This window comes from Daucus carota, chromosome 7, assembly GCF_001625215.2.
Source record: "Daucus carota subsp. sativus chromosome 7, DH1 v3.0, whole genome shotgun sequence".
NCBI classification, from domain to species: Eukaryota; Viridiplantae; Streptophyta; class Magnoliopsida; order Apiales; family Apiaceae; genus Daucus; species Daucus carota.
Window position 1 is genome coordinate 271,914 of NC_030387.2, and position 12,848 is coordinate 284,761.

The 12,848-nt window shown below is 36.3% G+C and overlaps 1 protein-coding gene across 1 annotated transcript; it reads right to left on the bottom strand.

Moving 5' to 3' along the window:
- Positions 1-1,273: 1,273 nt before the first annotated feature.
- On the bottom strand, positions 1,274-7,715 carry LOC108196451 (uncharacterized). The gene is made up of 7 exons (XM_017363746.2): positions 7,064-7,715; positions 5,980-6,177; positions 5,620-5,892; positions 4,072-4,174; positions 2,951-3,069; positions 2,450-2,626; positions 1,274-2,120 (listed from the first exon to the last, which is right to left on the bottom strand). Exons 1-7 carry the CDS (start codon positions 7,349-7,351, stop codon positions 1,353-1,355), a joined length of 1,926 nt encoding a protein of 641 aa, XP_017219235.1. The 5' UTR covers positions 7,352-7,715; the 3' UTR covers positions 1,274-1,352.
- Positions 7,716-12,848: the final 5,133 nt, after the last annotated feature.

The following is a 12,848-nucleotide window of genomic DNA, read 5'->3' on the forward strand; positions in this document are numbered from 1 at the left end:
TTTGCTGTTATTCCGTTTCTGGAGCTAGAAGAAGTGCAGAACAACCTGTGTTAATCAATCTGTTGCATTGGCTCCGGATGAAGTTATGTATTAGATTAGCTTAAAGTTAAACCCTACTTAGTATCAAATTTCACATCTTTCTGTCTCGTAATTTAACAAATAATCTGATATGTAAAACGAAAAACAATGTTCAGTAGTGTACTATATTATACGAGTTGCTGCATCAAAAAACTACTCATCAACTCCCTAAACACTAAAAACAAAACAATAAGACATCAAGACCAGAGGCAGAGTATTAATATCTGCATATAAAATTAATCAATAACCATGGTAGGTTCTTCTTGGCTAGGAGGAGATGGAGAAATTGAAAATGAAGGGAATGCTTCGCCCCCCTGCGGGATGTCAGAGATGGCAGCAATCACACGGTTAATGCTAAGCTTTCGAGCTGATCTGAAGCTAAGTGATTTTATCAACTTGTTGTCGGAGAAGACATCAGAAGAATTCGAAAGGATGAAATAAACCAGAGCTTGAACAATCGGAAAAATAGCCACCTTTACGACGAATGTATCTGTGTCTTCGAACATCACTATTGCCACTAATCTTCACAAGTTTCAGCTCCAAAGTTGAACATCACTATTGCCATTAATCTTCACAAGTTTCAGCTCCAAAGTTTAATGTTACTTTTCAAGATTGATATGTACATGAACTATGAAGAATACTGGGCGAGATACTTGGGTTTTTATACAGAATATGGTGGATTTTCCGAAGAAGCTGGCTCTGAATTGCAAGGAGAGGAAGGGCAGATGAAGTTGATATTTTTGTCCTTAAACATTCAAATAGTGGCTTCATCTTAGGCTCTTAGCCAACTAGTCATCAGTCTTTGCACATTCATAGAATAATGTACAACTGAAACAACCTTGAGGCTTGAGGGTGGCGGCTTTTATAATTTTTATTACTTGTGTTTCCTCCGTTCCTGCCTTAGTTTTTCGCGAGCAGCTTTCTAGAAGAGGCGCACTGTTCACTTGGTTCGAACAAGTATCAAAATTAAATTTGAGGTGAAAATGACAAGGGTCACAGAAATCTCACCTGCTTCTGGACGCTCACCTGAGTTGAACAGACCACAGGACCTTGCGTATCACAATGGTCCACCCGAGTTGAACAGACCACAGGACCTTGCGTATCACAATGGTCCACGCCTTTTTGACCAAAAATTCTTCTTCAGTCTGATGCTAATGATATCTGGGGAATTGATGATCCATCTTGGGAACAAAGATTTCCAAAACAACTACAAAAGAATTAGTGTATTCCCCAATTAGGGAAATTTCCAAGCTTGTTTTCAATATCACATACTTTCAAATGGAGCAAATACAGTCATTATCATTTTCCAGTTCTCTGATTAACAATTCTATCATCTTCTTATACATAGGCATGTAGTGATCATTAATCATTGTTCTTGACAATCGCAGCTTACTATACAATTCCCTATTTGTCTCGTAGATGCCAACATGTTCATGCTCCTCAGTTAAGTGGTCTTGACCAGAATCACTTGCATCAGTTGAAACAACAGAAATGATATGCATTATTCTTCCCGGGGGATAGAATTGAAGGTTCTCTGCAATTTCGGATGTCGATGGAGGTGGTATAGTATCAGCGGCAACAGCTAGCTCCACTTCCTCTTCAGTAATTTCTCTTGCAGCAGCAGCTTCTTCCTCCTCCTGAGCTTTCTTGTTAGCTCCATTCTCTCCTCTCTGAAGTTCCATCTCCAGTTCGTACAACAATTCACCTTCCGTTATCTCCTCCATGTTGGAAGCACTATTCTTGACTCTGCTTTCTGAAAGGAGCTCTTCTTCTTCATCAGTCTCCTCATTTCCTGATACTACTCTGAAAGCATTTAGTTTGACATGATGTGCGTCAGAAACTCCAACAATCTCAGTCTTGGGAGATTGCGGTGATCGCGATCGCGATCGCCCACTAATAAGCGAAGTTTCAGGCATATCTTCTTCTTTAGTGTTTGAGGATACAACAATACGTCGACGAGCACCCATACATGACCATGATGACAAGGTAGAACTGGATGGAACGACAGCCTGAGCAACAGACTGGGCACGCTTCATCACACCCTGTAATTCATCAGGCACAGGTCACCAGTCATATAACATGCTCGATAAGTTATTGATAACTAAATTATAGAAAACATTTTCATTGACTTGAAAGGATGAAATTTCAACCAAACTTGTTTTGAGCAAAACTTGAAATCTAAATCATCAGTCTGTTACACTTTCTCATGGACAAATCAATAAACGCAGTACATAATTTGTGTTTGAATTATAATGTAACTGCTCCTTTCTAATTGACAAATAAGTTGGAAAAAATTAGCACAAGTCCAGTTCAAATTATTATGAAACTTGGCAAAGCTTTCACACACAGAGTGCTGCACTATATAACTTGCCTGAGTACTGCTAGAAACAGGACGAAGGAAAGCACTTGCACCAGCAACCCTCTCCCTTGCACTAGCTATTGATGGGAGACGAGATCCCAAAGCAGTTGCAGAGCGATAAACAACATTCAGAACTCTTGTATGCTCCACTTGATCCCGCAGATCATTATACCAAGATGATGCTGTGACCTGATAAGAGGCCTTTAATTAGACAATCTCCTTTAGACATAGAAAGTTCTGTAATCAATTTACATCAATATAATCGAGAATTATATATTTACTTAGACCTAATCCATGTGAATGGTAGTGAACTAGTGCTACATGGTTTTGGGAAAGGTTTTATTGGTGCTATAACAAATAACATATTTTACAACAATTTGATGTACATTGGATAAGAGATACACTTTTAATATAAACTACTAGGCATTTTGGGTTAAGCGACAAGCATATAAATATAAATTGGAATGGAGGAAGTATTATATACACATCCTAAGGAGAGATGAGTAACCATACCTCTGAACGAAGATCATCAATTGAAGCAGTCGAGAATGTTGGCACTAAATCAGAACCGTTAATGATAGTCGTAATAAAATGCTTCCCTGATTCTGCTAATTCCCATGTCATACAAGCAGCTGCCAGGAAAAAAAAAAGTTGCCTAAAAATATTAGCAAAAACTAATACTGAGTAAGAGTTGATTTTTCCATGATAACTGTCCGGCACTCAGCATGAGGTAGATACAGTTCTTTAAACCAAACAAGTAAAAACACCAAACTTTATCAAATCTAAAACAACGGTCTCCAAGTCATTATCGAGTTACTCTATTACAAGATGATACATTATTTACCCAGCATCATATCAGCATTTCAAACTTTATCAAATCTAAAACAACAGTCTCTGAATCATTTTGGAGTTATTCTATTACACGCGGATGCATTATTTACCCCACATCATATCAGCATGTTACTACTTCCCTAAAATTCTATGGTATGAACTTTTGGTACCCCAGAAAATAATAACAAACTTATTATTCCATACATAAACGGAAAAAAATCTACCTATTCTGAATTCTTCTATGAAAAAGTTCCATGCTGTATTAAGAACTTAGACGTTCACTTGGATGGAATGAAATGGCGGAGAATGGAACGAAATTTGTACTCTAAATTTGGGGTGACTAGAGAAAAAGTCTATAATTTTCATTCCTCCAATCATTTTATTCTAAATATTTGAACTACAAATCTAATCTACATGTTTTGAGAGGAATGCTCATTCCACTTCAACATCATGTTTCCCTACAATCTTCATCATACAAAATTTAGACTCCCTCATAACTAGTCATTATTTTCTCATACTCTCTTCTTTCTCCATAAAACTTCTATAGTATAATTTTTCATTCCATTCTCTCCTAATTCCATTCCATCCAAGTGAACACAACCTTAGACCCTTATTACAATAAGGAGTCTTCCTATGCTAACAAGCAGCGACTAAAGAATTTTATAATGAAATTGCTAGCTCACACTCCAGTACATAGATGTTGATGACCTATGTGCTTAGTGGAAAGAGCAAAGGATATAAACTGAGTATATTTTCTTGCAGACCACAATGCAAAATCTCAGCGTTGGGGTCGATACACATACCTGGTGCAAATGTGATACAAGTGGTTGATGATAACTCTTTCTGTTCCCGGAAGATATAGGTTAATAGTGCAGCAGTACCACCACCAAGTGAATGGCCAACTATCTACAAGTAAAAGGAAGGTATTTATGTTGCAGTAAGACATCATAATCTACAGACTTCAGATTATATATATATATATATGAACCGAACATTTGAATAAATGGTCGATGTTACACATTAGAAAAACCTGTTCCTGCTATATTCATACATCTAATGCTAATGCAGCTGGCTACTGGAATGATGAGTATATTCAACCTCTTTAGTGGACAATATGCATTTAAAAGAGCAGTTGATGGGTAAGATTGATGATAGATGATTTATTTAATGAAATTAAGAAATGAAAGATAATAAGGATATATTGTGAAGATAATGAGAGAGTTCTTCAAATCTGGATACAGTGCTTCTTTAGCAAAGAAGAGAAAAGAAAGGAATAGGAAATTCTTCTGATTTTCTTCTCAAAAAAATTTCCCACTTTCCAGATAACTGTGATTACAATTTGTTAGCTTCCTTTATTGCTTTTTCTTCTGTTCTGTTCTCTGCTTTACTCTCATTAAAAAAATTTGGGAGCACAGCTTTTGTGAAAGAAGAGGGAAATGATAATTGCAACTGATATACAAATAAAGAAGAACAGATCTATTGCTTCAAGTTTTAAGGTAACCTTCTGTAGGGATAGTGTAATAAGGAATCTAATTCTTAAGTGTTCCATAACAATAATCAAAGTGTTTCGAGAATAATAATAAACTGTAAAGAAAAATAATGCATATTTATATATCAAGGCAACAGAAAGATCATCCTTTAAAATAGTCTCGGCCTAATGAAAACGTATTAAAGAGTTCTAGCTCTGAACCCAAGAAGATAATTAACTAAAACAAAATAATAGAGAGAGTAAATATAAAAACTAGAAATTGCACTGATAATTATAACTAATAGTACTAGAAATCAGTAAAAATAACAATCAACTCTATATAAGAGGTAGAAGACAACATTCTATAAAAACATAAATGCAATTCATAGCTTACATAGTATTGAACACCAAACCTCAAAGAAACAAGTATACCATTAGGTGTACTGTTTAGAGCAACTCACTAGATTTTGTGGGAAGAAAATTCTGTTTCTTTTACTAACCATTGTCCATACCTCATTATATAGCTTAACTATATATCTGCAAAAATCTAGTAAAACTATATAAATATGATAACATATATGTTAAAGAATGTATTGACTGAACATGAGGCATAAATATAGTAATTAATAAAAAATAATATTAGTTGAATATTTAAAATATACAAGTCTAAAACTCTAGGATGGAATGACGTTTACTTTTATTTTTACTGCATTAATGTCAATTTATGGTGTTTTGGCACATGTAAGACTATTGATGACCTCTAAAATTTTATCCAACTAATCAACAACTTATACCTACTTCCTAGACACTTCCACTTGCACAGGTCAAGTAGCTTCAAACCAAACAAGACCATAGGAAAACTAGTAATACATGTTTTCTATACCTTCACTTTGTAGCTGGGAAATTCTTCTAAAGCTTTCAGTAAAAATGGACTGCTGAGCTTTGCAATCCATCGTGCAGCAGCAACCATCCCGCAGTGAGCATATCCTAATACCAAATTACTAACACCACCATCATGTAAAACTGAATGATGAAAAGGGACCACTGCACCGGTTGCAGCAGTTAGCGTGTCTTTGATACTATGAGTTCCCCGTATCAATAGAAGGAAACATTTTAAATTTCTATCACGCAATATAGTAAAGGCAGGCTTGAGAATCTGTATTAATGAAATCAATTAGACCACAATTTTAACATGAAGATGGTTCATCTTTAACCAACTAAACATACAATATAATTTACATACCCCAGCTTTCGGCTTCTGAAGAAGAACATCTGCTTGATTATAGCCAGCAGTGTCCAAAAAAACTGGAAATGGCTTCTTCGAGAAAAGAATACAGGAGGTTAATAATGTCAAGTAATGCTTTAAATCAGCTAATATATATGGCCCCTTAAGCTCAACACAATCATCACCAGCATATACACTTGCAACTTGCAGATTACCCTGCAAGAATGTACAACCTCGTCAACAAACTAGTTCAAATTATCCACTATCTAATTCATACGTAGCCCAAATATATATTCCCTTTTATCTCTTCATCTTTCAAAAGTGCCCGAATCCACATTTAATTAGTTGACAATTCAAAAGTGCTATATATAGCAAAGTAGTATATACAGTCCAAAATTGACCCTTTATGAGCACCTAAGGCCACCAAAACGAAAATTGCCGCCCCAGTAAAAAGTTCACAACAGGAAACTAACAATGCCAAATCATCTGTATATGTAAACTAACAATGCTGAAATCTTCTTTATTTGTAAAACATACAATGCCCCGAATTAAAATTGTCAATAAAAAAGCACAAACAAGTCAAAGTGGAGGCTTTTAAAATCTATTAATTTAATCCATAAACACTGTCACTATCATGCTATCAAACACATCAGAAATTGCATATCCAATTACAAAAACAAACAAATTGCAAAAATGTTAAACAAACAGAAAGGAAAGCAAAATAAAATATCCAAGTCAACATAACATGCGCCGAAAGAAACCCAAAAACTCAAAATTTTCAGTTTTAGAGAAAATTAGAAAGAGGACAACACTATTCAATAACATAAACGACAATTAGAAACATAGATTCTACAATTCAAAAGTTTTCACAGCTCTACTCCAGTGCATACAATCCAAAAATATATCATTTTTACTGAAACAAAACCAAAAAAAAGTCCAGATATGTCCATATAACCGCACACAAGAGCAGATAATTAAAGCTAAAACCTTCCGTAAATATCGACATCTTAACAAAATTAATTAAATTCACAAGCAACAAGGTCAAATTGAAAGTCAATAACTTAAAGACAATCTGTAGACAAAATCAGGCAAGCGAGCTGACCTGCCTTCGCATATGATAATTAATCCCGAAAGCCAAATCACCAATAGGCCATTTCCCCAACGTCTCCGAATACGTAAACCTAAGCGTCTCCGTGAGTGTACTAATAGTCTCTAACCACGTAGCTGGCGCATGAGCTGTTCTCCTCACAATTCTCCTCGATCTACTCGCTTTCGAGTTCTCGTCGTGATCATTATCCTCCTCACCCACTTTCGACGACAGTCTCCGGCTCAATACATAGTACAAAATCATCATCATTCCGGCCGCCGTCGCCATTGTCGTCGCCGCCATGAGATCAGTCCCTAATTCAGCTAATTAATGACCTAATTAACGATTTAACTGATGTAATTAACAGTTTGATTGATCTAATAACAGATTTGAAATCGAAGATCAGAGGACTAAACCTAGACGTTAAGCAAGATTGAAGCTTTAGATGTGTATAAGTGTTGTGTGTATTTAATTGAGCTATAATTTAGGGATTTGATGAATTGGATACAGTGTATGTACACGAGGGAGAGAGGGAGAGATGTGTGTGCAGAGAGAGAGAGAGTAGATTAGATTTAGATACGGGGGAACACGAACCCGGAAACTACTTTTTGGAGGGGAGGGGTGCTCTGAAATTACAATATACACCTCCGACCTTTCTTTTTACTATAGAATTGCAATTCCTATCCGGTCACTACTTGTACTGGCTTATTCTGTATCTTCGGTTTGTTACTCCCGTCCCCCTGAGTTATATATACATCGGGGGACGGCACGCGTCACGGATTTTAATATAAAATATAATTTTATAACTTATTTTTAAGATTTTTTTTTTATAAATAAAAGTTTGAATGTTATATTTTTATTCTGAAAAATATATTAAAAATAAGTTATAGAACTATATTTTATAGGAGCATTGAGGTGCGTGTCGAACAGTGAAAAAGAAACGTATAGAATTAAATGAGACAAAGTGACTAGGTATTATTATTAAATTGAATTTTTATTGACCAGAGATTAATGGGATGGTTGATTAAATAATCAATTATTTAATCGTCTTGATGAGTTACGTAATTTAAAAGGTGGTGTTCACTCAAAAATACTCCATCGGCTCAATGAATTACTTGCATTAGGTTTGGGTACGGAGGCTAAGAAAAATGTATAAAATAGTATTAAGTAAGAGAAAGAAAAGTGGAGAAAGTGATGAGATCCATCTATATTTAATGCATAAATCTGAAAAAATAAATGAAAATAATAGGTGGTATTGAATTTCATATTATAAAATTTTACTATTTTCGAAAAATTTTATAAGATAAAGAAATGAATGGAATGGTAAAAAAAAGGAAATCATAAAGAATTCAATAAGGCGAAGGGAGTAAAAAACTGATGAACAAAGGTGGTGTTCACTCAAAAATAAAGACTTATTTTTATTAAATTTTATGTTTATATGCTTTCTTATTGAAATAAATAGTTCATTAATAAAAATAAACATTTGTTTTAAAATACTACTCCCTTCGTCCCAAAAAGATTGATATGTTTTGACTTTCACGGAGATTAAGAAAGAAATTAAATTAATTGAAAAGTTGGTAAAGTGATGGGACCCATCAAAATTTTAATAACAGATTTGACATAGTGGAGGAAAGTAGTAGGTGTAATAGTGTTTATATTATTATAGAATAGAGATAGTGGAAGAAGTAGTGGGTGTAATAGTGAAAAGTAGTCCTAAAAAAGAATAAGTGTCAATTAAAATGGGACGGAGGAAGTATTATTTACTTATTTTTCAAGAATCAAGATCGTATCTACTGAAAATAAGATAAAAAGTAGGACAGTCGAACGAGGGCAGAAGTGTAAAATTCAGTGAACAATACAATAATAAGAATCTGCTTGATCGCGGGGATGAGAATGAAAGATAAAGACAGCCTTGGAGCTGGTGAGATGTGATGGGCCCAATTACTATTTCAGTGGGTTGGGTTACAGCTCGTTTTTCCTTTTCTATTACTCCCTCCGTCCCCGTCCCTTATTAGTGGGTGTTTTGGATGTAGTGATTCTGGACTTAAAAAATGACATAAGCCTATTTCCACTATTTTGTTGCGGTTTGGCAAATTATATGAAGTGCTTAAATATTGTAATAAAAGCCTAAGAACTTAGTTTTTTTCAGGACTCAGCTTCTTTTTGATCTTCTTCGGCATAGCTTAATGTTACTGATCCCAGGTAATTGTTTGGTCTGATGCTAAAGACACATTGTAAAATCTGTAGTAAATGAATCTACACATGAGACCATATATACTAGAGATAATCTAAAAAATCTAATTAATTCATGACTCGAGATGTATAATAAATCTTAGATTTATTATTATAATAATTTTTAATGATAAAATTTTGTGTTTATAAAAAATTTCATGTATAAATAATAAAAGGTCTTATATTATTGTAATTTATTTTTTAATATAAACATATTTTTTTTTTTTTTTTTTTTTTTGACGAACAAAGAGAATTTTATTAATACGAATCAGCAATCAAAGCATTTTCTACACCAATAGGAACAGAACTCCTATCGAAAACGCGATCTGGAAAAGAATATGACACTCGAGCAAGCTCGTGAGCTGCCATATTAGCAGACCGTTTAATGAATAACAACGACACTGTGTTTTGATTTTCCAACAACCTTCTACAGTCTTCGATTATGCGCCCATAAGGAGACCTCATACGAACCTTGCTCCTTACCGCTTGAACTGCAGCCAAACAATCTGATTCAATCACAACTTCCTGCCATGCTTGAGATTTAATCCAGCTTAAAGCTTCTTTTATGGCTAGACCTTCAGCCATTTCTGCTGAGTAAACATCACCGAAATACACCGTCCTGGCCAAAAGCAGCTCTCCCTTGTCATCTCTTGCAACCATCCCTATACCTGAGGACTGAAACTCTCGAAATGTTGCTGCGTCGACTGAGACCTTGATCTGCATCATCTGTGGCTTAACCCAAGCACTCCCTCCATCTCCTTCATGTAACTGAGGAAATCGAGTGATTGTTGTAATTCTTTGGGCATATCTCCATTGCTCAAGGTATTGCTTTGCCTTCGCAATTATCACATAAATTCGAGAACTTCTGTTATTCCACACCACCTCATTCCTTGACTTCCACAGCGACCAACAAATAGCAGCAATTTCCGCCCTTTTGTCACTGTCGAAAATATTCAGAACACTCTCCCACCACGTAAATAGGTCATCTCCTGCGATCTGAACACCTGGTAAGGCTATTTGCCAACATTGAACAGCCTGTGTACATCGCATAAAAACATGCTCTATTGTTTCGTTCCCATTCTTGCACACTGGGCATATGCCAGAAATTGAGATACCCTTTTGTTGCAACATAACCGTTGTAGGAAGACAGTATGATAACGATCGCCACACTAAGTTCAAAACTTTTGGTGGCGCCTTGATACGCCAAATCTTCCTCCAAAAACCATTGTTATCCTCCTCTCTCCCGTACTGTTTTTGGTCTTGCAATAGTCTGTATGCACTACGTACTGAGTAATTCCCGTGGTTCTCCTTACACCAATAAATCTCATCACATTTATCCGGCTCCCCTACATCAACCTTATTTATACAGTGCTGATCTCTTTCATTAAAAAGATCTTTCAAAATCTCTTGATCCCATCCTCTGCAATTCATATCTATCAAAGATGCCACACTGTTATTAATAAGACTTGGAGAGTCTGAAGTAATATAAGGATTGTCTGACTCCATCAGCCACGGCTGTCTTAATATGCTAATAGACTCTCCAGACTCCACTCTCCACCTTGTACCAGCAGCAACTAGGTCCTGAGCCTCCATAATCGACCTCCATATATAACTTGGATTATCACCCATGCGAGCTTCTAGAAAATTGCTATTAGGATAGTACCGAGCTTTAAACACTCGGCTTACCAAACTGTTAGGCTTTGACAGGAATCTCCACCCTTGCTTTCCTAGAAGTGCCAAATTAAAATCTCTGAAATCCCTGAAACCCATACCTCCTATTGCTTTATGCTTACTTAGACGCGACCAACTCATCCAAGAAATACCTCTGTGATTACCAGTCTTAGAACTCCACCAAAATCTAGTAATAGCTCTCTCCATTTCCTTTATAATTTCCAAAGGCACAAGAAATACGCTCATGGCGTACGTAGGAAGAGCTTGGAGCACCGACTTTACCAGCACTTCCTTTCCCCCTTGAGATATTAACTTGTTATCCCAGCTCGATATCTTTTTCTTAACTTTCCCTTTCAGAAATCCCATTGTAGCCACTTTACTCCTCTTCATCATGTTGGGCAGTCCCAAATAGGTACAATCATCGTCGGCCTCCTCCATACTCAGTAACTCACACATCTGCACTTTCTTCTCTACTATGGTGTTCGAACTAAAGAAGACTACTGATTTCTGTAGGTTGACTTTCTGACCAGAGGCCCCTTCAAAAACCTGCAGTAGTTGTAAAATGTGTCCAGCTTGCTCCTCTTCAGCTTTGCAGTAGAGATAACTATCATCCGCGAAGAGCATGTGTGATATACTAGGCGCTCTTTTACACACTTTTATCCCTTGAATCCATTTGTTCTGCTCGTATCTAGCTATTAGTGCAGACAATCCTTCTGCGCAGATTATAAACAGATAAGGAGACAGAGGATCCCCTTGCCTGATGCCTCGGCTTGGATGAATAGGCCCAATGTCCCTGCTGTCATGAACTATATTGTATGATACCGAGCACACGCATTGGTTAATCAAATGGATCCACCAGTCACTGTATCCCAGCTTACTCAGAATTGCTCTCAGATAAGGCCACTCAACTCTATCGTATGCTTTTGACATATCTAGTTTTATGGCCATATGAGTATCCCTCCCTCTTCTTTTTCTTTTCAAAAAATGCATAACTTCATACGACACCATCACATTGTCTGAAATCAATCTTCCCGTCATGAAAGCACTTTGATTATCCGATATGACTGATTCAAGAGTCGTTTTCAATCTATTCGCTATCACTTTAGTAATGATTTTAACAATAACATTACAAAGGGATATTGGCCTTAGATCTCCGATTGCAGATGGATTTTTCTTTTTAGGTATCAACACAATATTTGTATTATTTACCTCTCCCTGAAGATTGCCCGTAGCAAAGAACTCCCGCACCATATTTCCAATATCCTTGCCAACTATTTTCCAGTGCTTCTGAAAAAAACCTGGTGTCATCCCGTCGGGCCCTGGGGCCTTATCTGGGTTCATCTGAAACAATGCTATCCTCACCTCCTCATCCGTTACTACAGCTAAAAGATCTTCATTCTGTTCATCTGTTACTTTCCTGCTCACGCAATCGATCACTTCTTGCCAGCTAGATTCTGTTGCTGTGAAGATTTTTTCAAAGTACCCCTGCATTAGATCAGCTAAGCCAGTCTCCCAATCAACCCATTGACCCTCGTCATTCTGAAGTTTCTGTATCATATTCGTTCTTCTTCTATGACTCGCCGATTTATGAAAATACCGAGAGTTTTTATCTCCTGCATTTAACCACAACTGTTTCGCCCTTTGCCTCCAAAACATCTCTCTTTGATTGAAAATTAGATTTAGTTTTTCCTTTGCTTCTGCATATTTTCCAATCGATTCTGCATCTCTGCCTCCCCTGTACCATTTTAGAGTCTCTTTGCATTCTCTTATTCTTCCACTGAAATTCCCCGTAATTTCTTTTCCCCATATAGCTAAACTTTCGCTACACGCTTTTATTTTCTCTTGCACACTAAGCATCTGGCTCCTTTCCCATTCTTCGCGCACTATCTGTTCACAT